General features: G+C 44.5%; 1 protein-coding gene and 2 long non-coding RNA genes across 10 annotated transcripts in view; 1 reads left to right on the forward strand and 2 right to left on the reverse strand.

Annotated features, from left to right (window-relative positions):
* ZC3H7B (zinc finger CCCH-type containing 7B) overlaps positions 1–13364 on the reverse strand; it is a 47095-nt gene extending 33731 nt beyond the window's left edge. For 5 of the 8 annotated variants that reach the window (XM_085048668.1, XM_085048665.1, XM_085048663.1 and 2 more), the window contains exons 1-6: positions 13160–13364; positions 6938–6998; positions 4988–5021; positions 4406–4603; positions 3389–3547; positions 670–750 (exon numbers count right to left, since the gene is read on the reverse strand). In XM_085048668.1, the coding sequence (XP_084904794.1) occupies positions 670–750; positions 3389–3547; positions 4406–4603; positions 4988–5021; positions 6938–6990 (525 nt within the window). In that variant the 5' untranslated portion in view covers positions 6991–6998; positions 13160–13364. The remainder of the gene's footprint in view (positions 1–669; positions 751–3388; positions 3548–4405; positions 4604–4987; positions 5022–6937; positions 6999–13159) is intronic. The other 3 variants (XM_085048661.1, XM_085048667.1, XM_085048666.1) reach the window with 1 other exon arrangement.
* Positions 13365–13371: 7 nt separating this feature from the next.
* On the forward strand, positions 13372–16109 carry LOC146443713 (uncharacterized). The gene is made up of 4 exons (XR_014849275.1): positions 13372–13509; positions 14607–14676; positions 14994–15511; positions 15905–16109. It is a non-coding gene; the product is annotated as an uncharacterized LOC146443713 (long non-coding RNA).
* Positions 14937–17426, reverse strand: LOC146443714 (uncharacterized). Its single transcript, XR_014849277.1, has 2 exons — positions 16660–17426; positions 14937–15616 (listed from the first exon to the last, which is right to left on the reverse strand). It is a non-coding gene; the product is annotated as an uncharacterized LOC146443714 (long non-coding RNA).
* Positions 17427–17494: the final 68 nt, after the last annotated feature.

Here is a 17494-nt window from a genome sequence, read left to right on the forward strand (position 1 = left end):
CAAAATCCATGACCAAGGCAGCTTTATGGGAGAACAGTTTTATGGCTAGCAGTGGCCTGACGCCCTCTAGCTCCATCCCAGGGTACACATTCAAACACCTACAGTACCCCAGCCACAGCAGCACTTCCTTGTAGAGTCAAGTTACAGATCCAGCCACTGGTGCCAATTAGCTTCTGACCAGGTGTGTACCTGCTGTTCTCCCAAAGCACAAGGCTTTCCCCCACAACCAAGAAGTGTACACCTAGAAATGGGGCAGGAACCCTTCATGACCCACTGCACTACAAAACCAGCCATGCCTCCAATGCAGCAGAGGATCCCACTCATCCTGTAACAGATAGGACTGTGATGCAAAACCTGCTTTGGGATCAGGCCAATGTCCCTCCCCTGCAAAAAACACAGACATCTACTGCATTGGAAGTTTCTCCTGCAGCACCAATCTGGCTCAGCTGGGGACTCAAAACATCCTGGCAGTAGACACAGAGCAGCAACGGGGTTAGAAATGGGTCAAAGCAAAGTGAGTCAGAGGGTCAGGACAAGGATGGCTGCCAGCAGCCTGCTGAAGAGTTTGCAGGGCTGTGTACATCTGTAACTGCAGAGCAGCACCTACCACTTCTGCAAAAGTAAATCTGCACAAGCAAAGGACAGCCTCTAAGACAAAAGAAGTCATACCTGAGGTCTTTTGTATGCTTTTCGAACCCTCAGTCCCAGCTTCTGGGCAAGCTCCTGTCCCAGTTGTGTGACGCTTTCATCCTGGGGACGAAACCATTGACAAGACACTTTCAGTTTTGCCTTTGTAGCACACAGAATGAAATAAAGAGGAATGCAGTTATGCACACTGGGCTGCACCAACAAGCCTCAACTTTAGACAGCAGCAGGTAGATAATTTCCAGAGCAGCCCCAGGAGAGTCCAGGCAGACTTCAGCATTCTCGTCATTCAGTCTTGCCAAAATGCTGCAGTTGCACCAGGAGCTCTGCCCTACACTCATTCAATGCTGCAGAAAATCAGAATCAAATATCTGCTTCCAACAATGCACCCCTCTGCGAAAACAAGGTTCATGAGTCCTGCTGGCAAGTTGGCTGAAGGAGCTGCCAAGGCTGGCTGCTGATACAACTTCTGCAAGGTCTCCATGCCCAGGAAGGAGCCTGCATGCCTTCCCTCTCTGCCAGCTGCAGACTTAATAATCAGTTTTGATATGCAGACAGTACTCCCTAGCCTGTTTTGCTTGTTTGTTTTTAAAGCTGAAACCAATTCTCAGTTTTCAACTTACTAGCTAGAAGGCATTTTGACTGTCTCCAGCTCCTGTTAGGATTCTTAGTCAAGCAGATCCTTCAGCTTTCCCCACTGTGTGGCATTTACCATCCTCCCTGCCCAGTGTCTATGCCCACTCACACACCACCATGGGCTTTCTGTCCAGACTAACAACCTGCCATAGTCTTCTACACATATTTCACCAACAACTGTTTCCTTCTGTTTTTCTCCCTGTTTGCAAAAACATTGGAATACTTTAACAGTTTTTTTCAAAGAAAAAGAAGTATCTGCCCAACCTATTGTGATAGTCCTCCTTAATGTTCCAACATCTCCTCCCTCATCTCCAACCTTGAAGCTTGCTCTCTTCTCTCTTCTTGCCATGCTGGTCCTTCCAATCTCCTTCACCCTGCAGGCTGAGTCCTTTCCCTTTCAACAGCTTAGAAGCCCCTGGTTCTTCCAGCCCACCATATCAGTAACTTTTCCCTTCAATTTGGACTTCCATTTTTTGATTGTACTCACTCCCCCACACTCTCAACATTAGTCTTGTCACCATCTTCATTGAACTCAGTGAAAACAAATTCTAGCTTGTGCATTTCCTGTTGTAAAACACCCCATGCCATACAAAAAAACAAAAGCATACCACAGAGGAGTATTAACTTCACCATAATGAGAACTTCTGTGAACTAGCAGCACTGAGTATCTACATCCAGAAATAAATTAACTCTACTTGACAGTGAGCCAAATGAGTGGCAGATTCTTGATCACCAGAAGTTTTAAGACAGGGTCTGTTTTGACCACAACAAAGTTCTCAGCAATTACAGGAATGCAAGATGGAAGTACTCATGTGATCCAGAGGGTAATGGAAACAAGAGTGAAATGATGGATAGCATGGCTTGCCTCTGATGCAGAGAAGGCTTATGATTTCTGTTAAGCAGGTAGTAAAACAATGGGGTATGTTAATTAGCAAGACTGCATTGTTTAGCACAGGGACCACAGATCACTCAATATGGAGTTTTTTAGGCTAAACTCTGCTGCCACAGAGTAGTTTGAAAAAGTGTCTGTAGGCCACGATGATTGTAACAATAATAATGGGAGCTATGTAACCATAACTACATGGTTAAAATATAAATTAAATTAAATGGCTTGACTACAGTGTAAAATATAGCCAGATACGGCTTTACAAGAACACATACTTTAGATGCTTTTGTTAATCAAAGGGGTTTTTTAAAAAACAGTTCCTTGGGACTCCCCAAATATGTTACTTTAATATGTTTTGGTCACCCTGTTCTGCCAAGTTAAAGAAACTAGAATTTACAAGCTATGTAAAAGGAATAACTAATTGCTAACAAGGCTTTCAAAGATTGCTTCTCTAACAGTAATAATTAAGGGAAGTTAACTTCTGCTGAAGTGGAAGCATTTTTCTTGTAATAGCATTACTTTAATGGATCGGAACCAAAATTAGCACAGTGCTCACTAGAATCCATGTAATCACAGTCTGGTTTCCTGTTTAACATTTGGCATGAGAGGATGCTCAACAAAAGCACTATCAGGAAAATACTTAGCTCCTAGTATATGCAGATAGCCCCCTCTGCATGCAAAAATTTACACACCTGTGAACATAAAAATAACTACGACATGTGATGTCAAGGATACCTTTGCGTGTTCTTCAAGAAATAAAGAGCTAGATCATTTTACCTTAGCAATCAGTAGGTGAAATGTGAGACATTTTTATCCAAAACAGGAAAACCATACACGTTTTCCTTCCAGAACTCCAGTTCCCATTTGTCCCATGCTCCTAATCACTCCCATTAGAGACATAAAAGCAGCCAATTAAAACATTCTCATGGCCTTAATTCACCTTTTGTTAGGGTAAGGCTTTGCTCTTCACAAACAGACCATGAACCTGCTGTCACTAACTCATGTCTCTGGCAGGCACTATCTGTAAGAGGTGACTTGACCTGAAGACACATGTGAGGACAAACATCTTTGAGTCAGAGAGGCAGAATTTCTGGGCATAAACATGCTCTTGGGAACAGCCAAGCTTCCTCTTCCACTGTCCTCTGGTCTCACACTAAGCATGTTTAGAGAGGAAGGTTGTGAGCCACAAAATCCAAGATGAGTTGTATGCCAAAAACTTACATGTGGGAGGGACAGCAAGCATCGGCTATTGCACTCATACGCTTCTTTGTGTCTTCCAAGTTCATTTAAGGAACGGGCTTTCCGGAATAGCGCTCGGATGTTCTCCTTGTCGAGACTTAAAGCCTTCTCGCTGTCTTCCAGCGCCTTCTCATACAACCCCTGCATGGAAGAGACCACCTGGAGTCAGCTGGAGCACAGCAGACTAACTCCTCCTTCTCTGCGAAAGCAAACATTCTATCTAGCAGGAAACAGGAATGCAAATGGCAGGTGGGAGTACATATGTTACCTCATGCACAGACCAGCATGCAAACACACCTACATTAGCAGAACATTTTGTTAAATCTTGCAAAACTCAAAACACTTCAAAGTCAGTGAATGACAGAACTAAGACTGCTTGAGCAACCTTATCTTGTCTCCCCCTCTACCTTGGGCATGTTACATTAGAAGTCTTTAATTATGTGACTGCTTGCTAATTTTCAGGGGACTCAGCATCACTGTGAACAGGATGGGCCTGCTCTGGGGTTGTGCCATAAAGGAAAGCTGTTATATGCCTCAGTAAAATGGAAACATGCAGCCTCTAAGAGCCTGAGTATTTCAGAATCCTTTTTCATGTGCGTGCTGCAAGTTCCTTCAAGACCCAAAGCCTTTCTACTGTCTTCCAGAGTCTCACAGGAGGAGGAAAGAGCTTCCAGAGCAATACTTCAACAGTATTCCAGAGAACACTCACTCAGTACTGGAGGACACTGGATGGTATTAACTCCCCACCAATGTGGAACAGAAGTGCATTGCCAGTAGCTTAGGCCTGGCCCCCCTATCTCACATCCTTCCTCCAGTCTCACAAGACACAGTGCAATAGTGAGGAGATATCAGTTTTCTGGGTATTGTCATCTCCACCAGTGTTTGAACAGGGAGAGGACAAAACCAACTGAAACCCCTCTTGACATCTTTTCCAACTGCACAGCACTGCAACCATGATGTCCCCCCTGGCTCCTGGGGATGACTTGGGAAGGCACTCACCATGGCAAAGTAGCAGGCAGCTCGGTTGACATGTAGCTTGCAGAGGAGTTCCTTTGGGATGGTCACCTCATCGGAGGCTGCATAATCCGCCACGTTCAGCCCTTCTACGTACTGTACCAGGGATAGCTTGAAATCCTTCTCTCGGAACAAATCATTGCCCTCTGCAAACAAGTTTCTCACCAGCTTCTGCAAAAAGGCCTGGGCAGCAGGGAGGGAACAAACAGACTCAAGTGGATATTCAGAGACAAGAGAGACTTCCCAATTTCCCTTTTGCTTTCCCATATGTTTTAACAAACTTCTTATCCACTAAGATACTCCTGCTTCCCCATCCTCCTGTAAAACATCAGGCTTTTTGGTAGAGGAGAATAATTCAGTCAAATCCCCATTCTCCTTGAACACTCAAGTGATCTCTCCTTTCCCTGAAAGTTGTCATCATCAGAGCCTTAACATTTTAAGTCACAGGCAAATTGTGACAGACCATCCCACATTCTTCCCTTTTGATATGTAAACTAACCGCTGTGCAACAGAATAAATCTTGCTAACTAGAGGGCTCCCAACTTCAACACACAAAATCTCCATTACCTCATAATCTTCTTGGCTTAGGGGTAATGTGGACCTGAAAAAAAAGAAGAGAAAATACTCATGAAACAGGCATCCATGCAAACAAGGACTTTTATCCGATGAAGAGATCATTTTTCTGGTCCTGTGTTGATGATCTCAGTGTGGTACTGAACATTTTATCACTGCAAAGGCAGCTGTGGCAAAGAGCACAGTTAGGGAGCACTATGCTCAGTGATGGTCACAGTGATGGCAAGGCATGGTCAAATCTCAGAGGGACTTGAGACTAGAGGAGTCTTATTCTCATTTATTTTCTGTGCATACATGATCCTCTGTAATGTGCCTTTAGACAGTCACCTAAAAAACCCTTCTTTAATAAATTCCCATGAGAGACTGCCATGAAGAATACAGGCATATTTTATGTGCATCTGGCTCTAATGAGAGGTGCCAGAATGGCACTCCTAGACCACCTCCTCAAATTGTTTGTGAGACAAAAGACATACAGAGATAACACAATCACTTTTCTCTGCCTTAACTTAGCCACACACCTTTAGGCCTATCCCACAAAAAGAAGGGAGAAAACAACGCAGGTTCAAGAGACCATTTAATTCCAACTCTCTTGGCTAAGGCTGCACCACAACACTGGCAGTGCCTGTATGGACAGCATCTACCCAACAGCAGTGAGACTTTAGAGAAAGGTTCTGTTCTTCAAATCGGACCACTTAATTCATCCACGCTTGGTCCACATATATTTATTATTTCTCTTCAAGGATAAATCAATAGGCTCTAGAGGAATCCTTAGCACCTTTCATAGCCTTTCTCACCTACAGTGTATATGTGATCTTATTGTGATCTTATAAAAAATAAACATTTTTTAGATTTCATCTAATTACTCCTTAAAACTAAGTACAGGAAATGTTATGGCTTTGTAAGAAACATTCATGCTGCTTACTAACTTGGACTACCTCTTTCATATCAAAACAAACCAACATATGGCACTGCTCCTGGTTCAGAGTGCAATATACACCCCAGATGCACAAACTACACCTCATATTTCTGAATTATTTTCTTCTCCAGAATCTTGTGCATTTTTATAAGTGCTATCAAAACAAACCTCACAATTACATCTCTGAAACTGGGTTATCCGCCCTATTTAGTCTCAGACTGGGATGAAAATACCATGGCCATACTACAGGATTCAAATATGTAACATGTAATATTTAGAGGGGGGAGTCCTACTGTAGAGGCACAGATTTCAGGTACAATAATTGCAGAGCTCAAAAGAGACCTTAAAAAACCCCAAACCAATCTGATTACAATCTTACTACGTTCTTACTCACCACAGAACCTGGACCTGAGTTTGATGCCTCTGCTAACTCAAACACTGGAGGGAAAAATACTACAGTATTTTATAAAGAAGTACTTGGATTTGTAACTACTACATAAGCAACAACTTCAAGCTCTACAAGGCCACATGATATTCATAGAAGAGTGATCTGTGACATCTACCAGGTTGGCAACTGTAAAAGAGCCCAGGTAATCTATTTTTCCTACAGGCACCATATGGGGTACCTAACAAGTTATGTACCTTGTTTCCCCACCTACAGAATTGAAACACTGTCTCCCTTCCTAACAAAGGTGGGATAACCCTGTCAAGGGAGCATTTTGAGATCTTCATGCTGAAGATGATGCTGAAGGTCCAAGTACTATTAGCATTATGCTGAGTATAAAGATCATCCTGGAACTGCAGCCGAGGGCAAAACCAAACCATATTAAAATGACAGAATTTCGAGTTTAGGGAGCTAGTAGGACAAGAAACACCCTGAAAAATCACAATGAAGATCCTCAGGACCAGTATCTCTTTCCCATGCAGCAAACCCAAAGCAGTGAACAGGAAAACCTCAGTTCCTGCAATCCTCCATAGAAAGAAAACCACCTCCAAATCCACAGGGAACACTGAGGTTGTCTACTTACTGAATGAACTGAAGTCCTTTCTCTATTTCTTGCTTTCTCTTCTGTCTCTCCATTATAGTTGCTGCAGAAGAAGAAGAAAAAGAAACAACACAAAGTGAGTCATTTTAGGTCTTGCTGGCAATTAAACAGCACAGTATTTTGTTTGTGCCTGAATTTACTACTAACAAAATGTTCCAGACCAGATGCCCTGAACAGCGAAGCCCATGATTTATCCACATTGCAGATACAGCACGGCAAGCAGCTCACTACCAAGTATCTGCTTTTTCTCACATGCCACTGACAGGATACATGGGCAAAGAGAAATTACTTCAATTTGAGCTCTCTACTTAGGCTGCCAGTAAATAAAGCAATGGGAACCAACTGTTATCATGACTGCCTTCTAGGAAAGTGAAAAAACCCAGTAACATCTTTGCCTGCACTGGCAATCATTTCAGGAATTTGTGCTGAGACCCTCCCATGATAAGCAATTCTGACCATTATTTATCTGGGACAGATTTAAACTGGTTTACTGTGCAGCATATGAAACAAGTAATCTACATAAGGTATATGGAGTTACAGCACAAAGGGAGATGCAAAGGAAGGAGATGGAATTGCTTGCTGTGGTCTACAGAAAACGACAGCACTGAATCTCTGCAATGGGAATTTCATGCTGAAAATCAGCAGGCAAGAGCAACACAGACTGGTGAACTCTTCTTTGGAGAGGAAACAGAGCTCCATCCTGCAGTGTTTTAAACTAGGGTGGGCAACACTTTAGGAAGGCTCAAGAGGGAATTATCTGCACTGCATCCTCTGCAGTTTGAAAGCAAATTTTGGAATTTGTTTCTCAGTGACCTTTCTCCAAGGTACTTGGTACAGGTCTGCCACACAAGAATAACGCAGGGGAGAAAGGATGACACTTTGTGGCAAAACTGAGATGCTGGTGACAGCAAATTTCACATCAACCAGCTGTGACCACAAAAAATGCTCAGCACTTGAGGAATAGGAACTTGGGGACAAAGGCAGCAAGTACAGAAACACTGAGGTGAGATGGAGATGAAGACACTGTACCTTCCAAGTCTGGGATTGCCTCTGGAAAGATATAAGAAAAACTAAAGTAATTTCTCTACCGCTACACTACAACAACTTGAAGAGCATTATCATCCAGCTCCCTTTTACATTAAGATCATCCCTATCATTCTAAGATATTTTACAGTATCAATGACACTCAGTCTGAACAGAGCGAAGGGGCCTTTAAGGTACATAAAAATCAATCCTGACAACTCAGCAAGCCCTTATTGATTGTACTCTGTGCCACACAAAATGTAGAACTGATACCTGCCCTTTACCAAGAAGAAGAGTTGGGGGAAGGGGGAAGAACTGGAGTGAGGAAAAAGACCAAAAAAAGTGGCAGCAGGAGGACAAAAGAGCTTGAAAGTGACACTGTGCCGTTTGTAAGTCATCGGGCATTAAATTTGGGAGCAATCTGGTTCAAGCAGCAGGTAGGAGATTTTAAGCAGCTGCACTTGGAACAGGATGGGCAGCACAGAAAACAAAGAGAAAGCCAATACACAAGGTGAGTGATGATCGGCATCTCTACAAAGGCTTTTAACAGAAGTGATGGAAAAGAGCTGATATACTTCATTACAACACCAACAGAAGGCCTGCTTGATTCATAAATAGCCAGGATAATGAGCAGTCAGGAAGAAAGAAGGAAATTTAGATTGTGAGGTTAGTATGATCACTAATGATACAGGCAGACAGGCTTGAGAGATAGACAAGGCGAGAGTGGCAATTCATTCCATTTTTCTCCATGTATGAAATTCTGCTAAGACAGAGGAAGTAAGAGAGAACACAGAAGGGGAAGAGGAGCAGTAGGAACCATTTCCACAAAGACAGCAGTGAAAGACATGAAAGAGGACAGAGCCATCCCAGAGCACTGTACAAGAATTGTGAGGGCCACCAGAGACAAGAGCGAGGAAAGAGTCTCCACAGGAACTGACAAGAGAGAAACTGTGGGGGAGAAGAGGAAGGCAAAAGAGGGAAGTGGACCCTCCCAAAGGCTCATGGGGAAAGCACAGGGAGGAAGGATGAATTTCTAGCTGTCTGGTCCCTGAATACACTAAAAGGCTTCAAGTACTCCAAACAGCCTCACCTTGGACCCCCACCTGTGCCCCTCTGTCCCTGGTCTAGGAGTTCCATTTCAGCTGAGGTCCAGGTCCTGCCTTGTCTGAGCTATGCTGTAGGTGAACCTGTCCTCAGTTCTATTGCTGGGACAAACCTTGGACCTCCACTGCAGGCAGCCTGTCTCCAGCCCTGTCTCTTGGCACCATCTCCTACTGCTGGACTCGCTGGGTGGACCTGGACCAGATTCACCACCTCATCTTCTTTGGGAGTGTTGATGGACCACGGCTATCAGCATGTAGTTCTGCGTACACTGTTCAGGTTTGGTGGGACTCTATTTCATGAATGAGGGCATTGCTGGTGACTGCCATCACCTTCAGCTACTTGCTCATCCTCCCTGGAGGTGCAGCCCTGCTCTTACTGCTCCCTGACACAAGTCATGCTGGAGAGAAGAAAAGTCAGGGAAGTGAAGTAGCAGCTCACTGATCTGATGAAAAGGGAGATTATTGATGACTGTGGGGAGAGCAGTTGAACACTGGCGGGTCATCACAAAGTCAATGGCTGCTCGCCAAAAATGCCATGGCACACCTTTACAATTGTGTATATCCACAAAACATCACCACCTTGAAAAGCTTCTGATACATGTGGTCTACTTCTGTTTCTGAGCTCAGCCTTTAAAACAATCTGCAAGGAACTGAATCTGAAGAACTAATCAGTACCTGTTCTCACAGCCACCCTGATCTCACTGCTAAAACAACCTACACAGCAGGATATGGCCCTGTGTTACAGTGAGAACTGATTACTGTTGCTTGCCCAGAGAGAAGGGCATTCCAACATTACTGACCCAAACCTGGAGTGCAGCCAAAGGACTTCTGGGAATGGCTACAGAATGTCTCCTTTCTAGAGTCACTCAACTATTCTTGCACCCCGAAGCTCCCCTTCTGTTTTTTCTCTCCTCACCATCATTGACACTTCATCCAACATTAATATCTCCACTCTTGCTTCATGTGGATGGCCGACCAATCTATTGCATCTCTGTAAGTCTCACAATACACAGCTACAGTTTGATCCTTGCTACAAAACCCTTGTGAAAAGCAACCTTCTGTGCCCTGCATGCCGTTTACGCTCTGCAGTTCTACCTTCATATTCAACCTACAACCCTCCATTGCCTTCTTTAGACATACAACACAGGCCTGATCTCCCCTCTAGACTGCTGCTCCCTGGTACTGCCCCACATTCCTCCCTCCTTGCAAGTGGGTGACCAGCTTTCTCTGCTAAAGCTCTGTCACACCTCCAGGCTTATGTCATGACTTTACACCTAAGACTCATCTCGTCATAGCAACACCTTCAAAGTGTACACCATGTGCTGCTGCGCCAACAACTTCTTGCACACCTCTCAGGAACAATTACCTTTCTTTCCCCTTCGATGTGACTCCACACCAGCAATCTCCTTCTCTGTCCTGCCTGCCCCAACCACTGCGGGAGGCTGTCATTCAGACTCCTCTTTTTGCTCCTCACACCTCCTTCCCCACCACCTCAGCAGCAAACTCAGCAGTCACTTCTGCCTCCCCTCATAGTTCCAGCCTCTTCACTGTGTTTAATTTAATGTTCCGACCAAGTCATGCACTCATTACACCAGCAAACCCAACACACAGTGAGCCACTCACATGAGCAACACTTCAGTTCTGCTACACACTATACCACAGCTACCGCATAATTAATTTTAAGCACAAAGTTTGTTTAGCTTTTGTTTTCTTGGTCTTTTAAATATTTTTAGAAACATAGTAGAAAACATTGTATGAAGCACTGTGTCTAAGCATCCCATTCCCCTCCACCTCCCCCAAACCTCTCTGTCCAGACTTGTCCATTCAAATCACCAGCAAAATTCAAATCCTGAGTATTTATATCCCCACTACAAAGCTCTTGTCCTTTCAGTCCAGAGACATTTATCCTCTCTGGTCCAGCATCTAGAGAGAACTCTATTCACAGTTTGTCAATAAGTTACAAACCATTTGCCAGACAGGAATAAAACGCTACAGCCAGGCAAAACTGTTTTATTGCCTTCAGAAGGAAGCATGAGCCAATGAACTGGATGACTGAATCACAAACTGGGTGGATATGCTCTAGATGGGTAGATGATAGAAACGCAAGATGAACAGAAATACTTGAATTTATCTTATCAAGGACACGGGTGTTATTCATAACCCTGCCAGAGCTGAATTTGGGCAAAGTTTTTTATACTGTATTTCTGAGATGGCAATGAGTTGACACTTGACTGACTTCCAAGCATTGACTGTAACATTTCAACCAGAAATAAGCACACTGAGATGCAAGTGGCAGGTTGTAGAGCCGAGACTGGAGCTCCCCAGGAAAAAGGCTCCAGGATACACTGGTCTGCAACATGGAAGTCTTTCACTGGCTACAATTTGGCCACCTCAGCGGCGCAGCGAAATAGATAACTGGGCATGCATCAAAGGACAAGCTGCAGAGCCCACTACAAACTTGGGCTCCTGCGCACTCCTGCCTTGCCCCACTCCCTGGGTTTGACTGCTTCTCACAGCGAACAGCTCTTGGATTGCCCACCACGATGGTGTGCCCACCAGGCCTGACTCCTCCATCCCTCCCCACACTGGCCAACCCAAAGTACTCCCACGGCCACAGTCTCACATCCCAGCACCCCACTAGTGCCACTCCTGCTCCGGAGCACCGCTGGGGTCATTGGAGTGCCACCAGCTGCACCCAGCAACATTCACTGCACCCAGTGAATGCAGAGCAAGGTAGCATCAACCAGCTGACCCCAGTGAAAATAAAAGCAGTGACTCTGAGCTCCCAAGACGGGGTGGTGGTGGGGGCTAAAAGCCAAAATTGACCACCTCAGCCCCCATGAGCCCATTTTCCACTTCCTTCAGCCTTGTGTTCCACACATAACACCCTCATGCACTACAGGCCACCCTTCACCTGCACCAGCTGCAGCGCAGCCAAGTAGTGAGGAGAGGACGGTAGGGTGACGCTGCCCATCCTTTAGCCACTTGCTCTTGGCTTCCTGCCCACCCAGCTCGCATTCCCCTGCTTCATTTGAAAAACTAAATCCCGAGGCTGGTTCCCACACGGATGGCGCGGGAGCCCTCGCTCGCCTCCTCCCCCCACCGGCAGCACTAGGCCGCAGATCCCCGGCCTTGCGTAGAGGGCGCCGCGGAAAGAGGCGCCACCTCGGCCGCTGGAGCGGAGAGGGGCCGGCGGTGCTTCCCGCACCCCCGCGGCTCTGCCGGACGCCGGCACCCCGGAGCTCCCGCCATCGAGGCCCTGCTGGGAGGGGTCTCCCGCGGCAGGAGACATCCAGGCTTCCCTGGGCAAAGGAAAACAAACCAAAACATACTCTTCCTCCTTCCCCACCCCCATCCGCTTAAATAAAAATCGCATATCTCCAAGAGTCTGGGAGGCGGCTTTAAGAGGAAAAAAAAAACCAAAAAACCCCAACACATAACGTCGCCTGCCACCCGGAAACTGTCTAAAACATTAAAGAATTAAAACCAAAACAAACAAAACCCAAACAAAACCAAAACACAGTCTTCTTATTTGTTAAACTTCAGAAGACCCTACAGAAGGTGCACCTAAAAAGCAATTCCAAAGGGCTTCTTTGCCGTTTCATGGGGTTTGTACCAAACAAGAAGGGGAAACTGCAGCCTAAATACAGACCAGAGCACAGATCTCGAACCTAACAAAACGCAAACAAGCACAAACGCGATTAATACTAAGTTTTCCATATAAACCCAGGGACTTTCCCCTAGCTATCCAATTTTAGACTACTACCACATTTTCTTCCAGGGGGTGGGATTAGGATCTTTGACAATTTTTTTTCTGCAAACCCCACATTTTTGGCGGAAGAGGTTTTAGCTTCAAAATCTCACCCGTACTATTTTTCACCGCTTTTTTTTTTTTAATTTCCAATTACACAACCGTTCATCTATGCAGTTACTATCTGAAACGTTTACTTTCTAATGAAGCAACATCCAGAATTTCTTGTTTCTCAAGTCCACCCCTTTCTACGTACACAAACACACACACATACCGAATTGATTTAAGACAAAAATAATCCCCCCAAAATAATAATAAAGAACTCACCTCTCCTCGGGTTTCCCCCCCACACTATGTATAAACTTTCCTTGATAAATGGTATTGTATTACTAGAGATATTATTAATGTATTATTACTAGAAGTAATAATAATAGTAAGTGCTATTTAATTATAGAAGGCAGCATTCTGCTTCTGGATCGGCTGCCCCTGCAGCTTCCTCCATGTGCCTCCTGATCTCTTTACTTTCATTTCCAGGTCTCGCTCTCTCTCGCTCGCTCCCAGCTGCACCAGCAAGAGAAAATGCCTCCCTGCATATCCTCTGGGCCCTAGAGGCTACCGCTTTCCATTACAAAAACTCACAGATCTTTCCCTTGTGGCTGGTTTTGAGATTCTTTAAGGTGAACTAGGCTTTAAAAAAAAATTCTTTAAAAAAAAAAAAAAAGCGATTCAGCAGTCGACTCCACATTCTAATTTTAATGCAACATTTTTTTCTTTCTGGTTATCTTTGATATAAAAAATATACCCCAAGAGAAAGCCAAGCTGCCTCTGCAGAGCGATTGCATGCATACAAACGCAGCGAGGAAGTGAATTATGAGACCCCCCGGGATTATCACATACGTGAAGCAGTGACCCTTTTGCCCACCCGTTTATGTGCGCTGGACGGGGGCCAGAGCCATCGCTGATGGCAGAGCAATTATCTCCTCCAGCCAGACCTTAGTTGCTCCACCCTGCACTGCTGAGGGGGTTCCCTGTAAATAAGATCTTCTGAAAACATAAATCTTTGGGTGGAAAGGAATATGCAATACCTCCCCCCCGCAAAAAAAAAGAAAAAAAAGTACATATCCATATTTCCATATTAAATTTTATATGATTGGGTACTACATTTATTATATAATATTATATATATATACAGAGAATATATATATGTGTAGATGCATATATGCAGCGTGTATATATATAAAAATGATATTAATATAACATTTTGTGTGATTGGGTATTATGTAATCTACATGAATATATTATATGTATGTAGATGCATATATCTTTTTGTATTTGTTTATTTATACACGTGAGTTTAGGCACTTTTTGGAATTGGATTTTTGGCTTTTTTTCATCCCAAATCTCCCAATATTTCCAGAAAGTGGACTGAATCTCCATAGCAGTCCATGCTGGCAGATCCCCAGGAACAGAGCTGCTGGTGGGAAACAGATGCTGAGTGGCAATGGTTGTGAAGATCCAGATACACAGACCACCTTAGGTGGGGGGTCACCCATCCCTGCCCAGCTCCACTATCACTAACTTCAAATAACCCTCTGGAATGAGTTTTATGCTCATCTCTCAGTACAGCCTCCCTGGTAAAATAGTTTCCCTCTCCCTAAAGGGTTCCATCTACCATCCGATTAATAATTTCCAGACTGACACTGGTTTAAATTACCAGCTTTTTTCCAATGTAATCAGTGACATGTTTACTCCTGTCTCACTTCTCTATTTACAGTGACCCACAAGAATGTCACCTTGTGCTTTGCAACTATCTAACTCCAACAAGATTCAGAGGCAGATAGAAGGTAACATCTGAAGTGTAACAAACTTGCTCAATATTTAAAACATGTTGATCAGAAAAGGAAGGACTTTATTATACAGAGTAGGATTGGCTTCTGGCAGCATTGTCAACACAATAAACTGATAATTTGTTAAATATAGGCTGTGAATTATATAGTGTACTACATGACACTGGAAAATGCTGTCTAATGCTCTTCATAATATTTTATCACAATGCACATTTTTAGGTATTGATTTTGATCCAAAGATTGCTACTATCCATGGATAAAACAATGTTTATTTTTATTAACTCCTCAGGAGATTTGTTATGTCTTGTTTTTAGGCAGTGACACCATAACAATGAGTAGAACCTACCCAACCTGGTACTCTGGTGCAGAAGCTGCTGGGCAAAATGTGCATCAAATGACAAACCCTGTGGATGGGGTGGTTTTGGGCAGAAGAAAGGAGGAGCAGGTCTGGAGGGAGAAAGTAAACATGGGGAGAGCAGATATGCCAGATCACAGCAGGAGGGCAGCCTCATGGAGCCATCACCAAATGAGTCACAGAGCCCAGGACTCCTCCAACCCTACAGCACCTGTGAAAGGAAGACATCACCACTGGATGAGGAGAAGAAAGGTTATGAGGAGATGAGGAAAAAGAGGAACAAAACCAAAATGTACACACAATCAAGAGGTATGATGGAATAGGCACTAGTTTTTAATTTAAGGACACTAATTTTCAAGACTGCATTTCTCAGTAGAAAGTGATGTTGTGCTTTCCTCCAGCCCAATTTCCTTTGCTTGTAAGACTGAGAGGTGTCCTGCAAGCTGATGATCCAGCATGTACAACTCCTCTCATGAAGTTCCTTCTTTAGTGGTTAATATGAAGATTTTCACAGTTTGAAAAAGTGCTTATTGAAGTTTCAGTCTCTCAGGTAGTCAGCAAGAGCCAAAACACTGCAAATACCTGTTACAAACAAGAAACAGTGTCATAGAAGTTACTTTGATTTGAAGAGCTATTTTTTAGGAAGAATGAATGTATGGATCTATGCTACAGTGGCATGGTACACCTACCTTCCAATATAGCTGCACTATAGTAAATGACTTTATTATTTTCCCTCTGGCACAGGTAATTACCCAATATTTGGTAGAATGATGGGGAAGGGAATCTGATGTATTTGGTAAGATCCTGGTTATTAGTAAAAATTATGAGGAACTAATATCCAGTGCCAAATTTCTTGCTTATATATTCCAGGTTCAACCTCCTTCTCAAGATCAAACTAATTTATACCCTCATCAACTCTACATATTATGGCAGCTTTATGCTTCTCACATACAAGCACAGTCTAGTGCCTAAGTGGTTCTTAATTTTCTTCAGATGCAAAAAAAACTCCTGTTCTTATTTATGAGGCTGGTCATCCTGCACCATCAACTACTGACATTCTTTTCTTGGGTCCATATAAGTGCTGTTTTGTCGCTGTTGAGCAGCTAGCAGAGTAATGAATGCATCAGTTCTCAGTGGCAAGAAGGAATGACTGTAAGAATTGACTCCGTGGGGTTTAGTTATGGGGGTAAAAATAGAGGCCCATATTCTCATCATCTTTTGCAAGGCTATCATATCTGTAAGGCCTTCCTATTTCATCTTCCCCAACAAATGACCTTTATTGTTTTGATTTCATCACATATATAGAGTTCTCAAAAGTCACCCAGATTGGTCAGTCAGAAGCCTTCCCCCAGGCCTGACTGGCCAGGCCTGCACTGCCCAAGTTCTGGGACACTGTTCCAACAACTTCCAAACTTTATCTTTATTTATAAAACACAAGAAAATTTCTCATGGGAAAAACCTGTGCTAGCCACACTGTTGCTTATTAAAGCCACAGTTGGGAAATTTGTGAGACACTGGAAAATGCCTCTCACAATATTTTGGGACCAAATGTCAGAATAAATCCTGCATATGGCTCATCTCAATAGTGATCTCACCAGGTATTTTCCACCTGAAATGGTACCTACCTCGGTGCCTTTAAGTTGCAGGTTGCAGAGAAGGGACTCAGGTGCTGTGCAGACCCATTGCAGTAACAGGGAGGTTTGCACACAGCTCATCTTGCCTCATCTGATGTACTTTTGTTTCTCTGCTTGGGAAGAAAATGTCATGCACAACGTGCACACAAAGCTGTCACACAAACCAAGGCTTTTTGCATCCTTAAACAGGAATGACTTTGCACTCCAGGGTGAAAGCAACAGGATGAGAGGATATAGCCTTATGCTGTGCCAGGGGAGGTTTAGGTTGGACATTAGGAGGAATTGCTTCCCAGAAAGGCATCGGGCAGATTGGGCATTGGGATGGGCTGCCCAGGGAGGTGATGGAGTCAGTGTTTAAGGAAAGACTGGCACTTGGTGCCATGGTCTAGTTGACATGGTGGTGTTTGGTTATAGATTGGACTCGATGACCTCAGAGGCTTTTTCCAAGCTAACTGATTCTGTGATTCTGTGAAATGCCTTCTTTCCTTAGCAGAACGGTCTGACGGTAACATGCCAAGTAGAAACAGGACACCCGAAGTCATTATCTAGGCGAGCTTCACATCAGAAGGTGCTCGTGTCCCACCTGCGGGCATGCGGGAGCTCCCCCGGCGACCCTTTTGCGAACGCGGGCTGAGAAGGGGGCCTGGGCACAGCCCCGCGCAGCCTGTCCCGAGTGCCGCACCCGGAGCCGCGGGCAGAACGGGACTACAGCTCCCGGCGTGCCCCGCGGCCGTCGCCGCGCGCGCCCCCGCAGCCCCGCCCGTGCGCGACGCGGCAAGGCGGCCGGGCTGCGGCGATCTGGCGGAGAGCGCCCAGTGACGCCACA

The sequence above is a fragment of the Lichenostomus cassidix genome, chromosome 1Aa (assembly GCF_008360975.1).
Source record: "Lichenostomus cassidix isolate B80296 chromosome 1Aa, HeHo_3.0, whole genome shotgun sequence".
Taxonomy (NCBI): Eukaryota; Metazoa; Chordata; class Aves; order Passeriformes; family Meliphagidae; genus Lichenostomus; species Lichenostomus cassidix.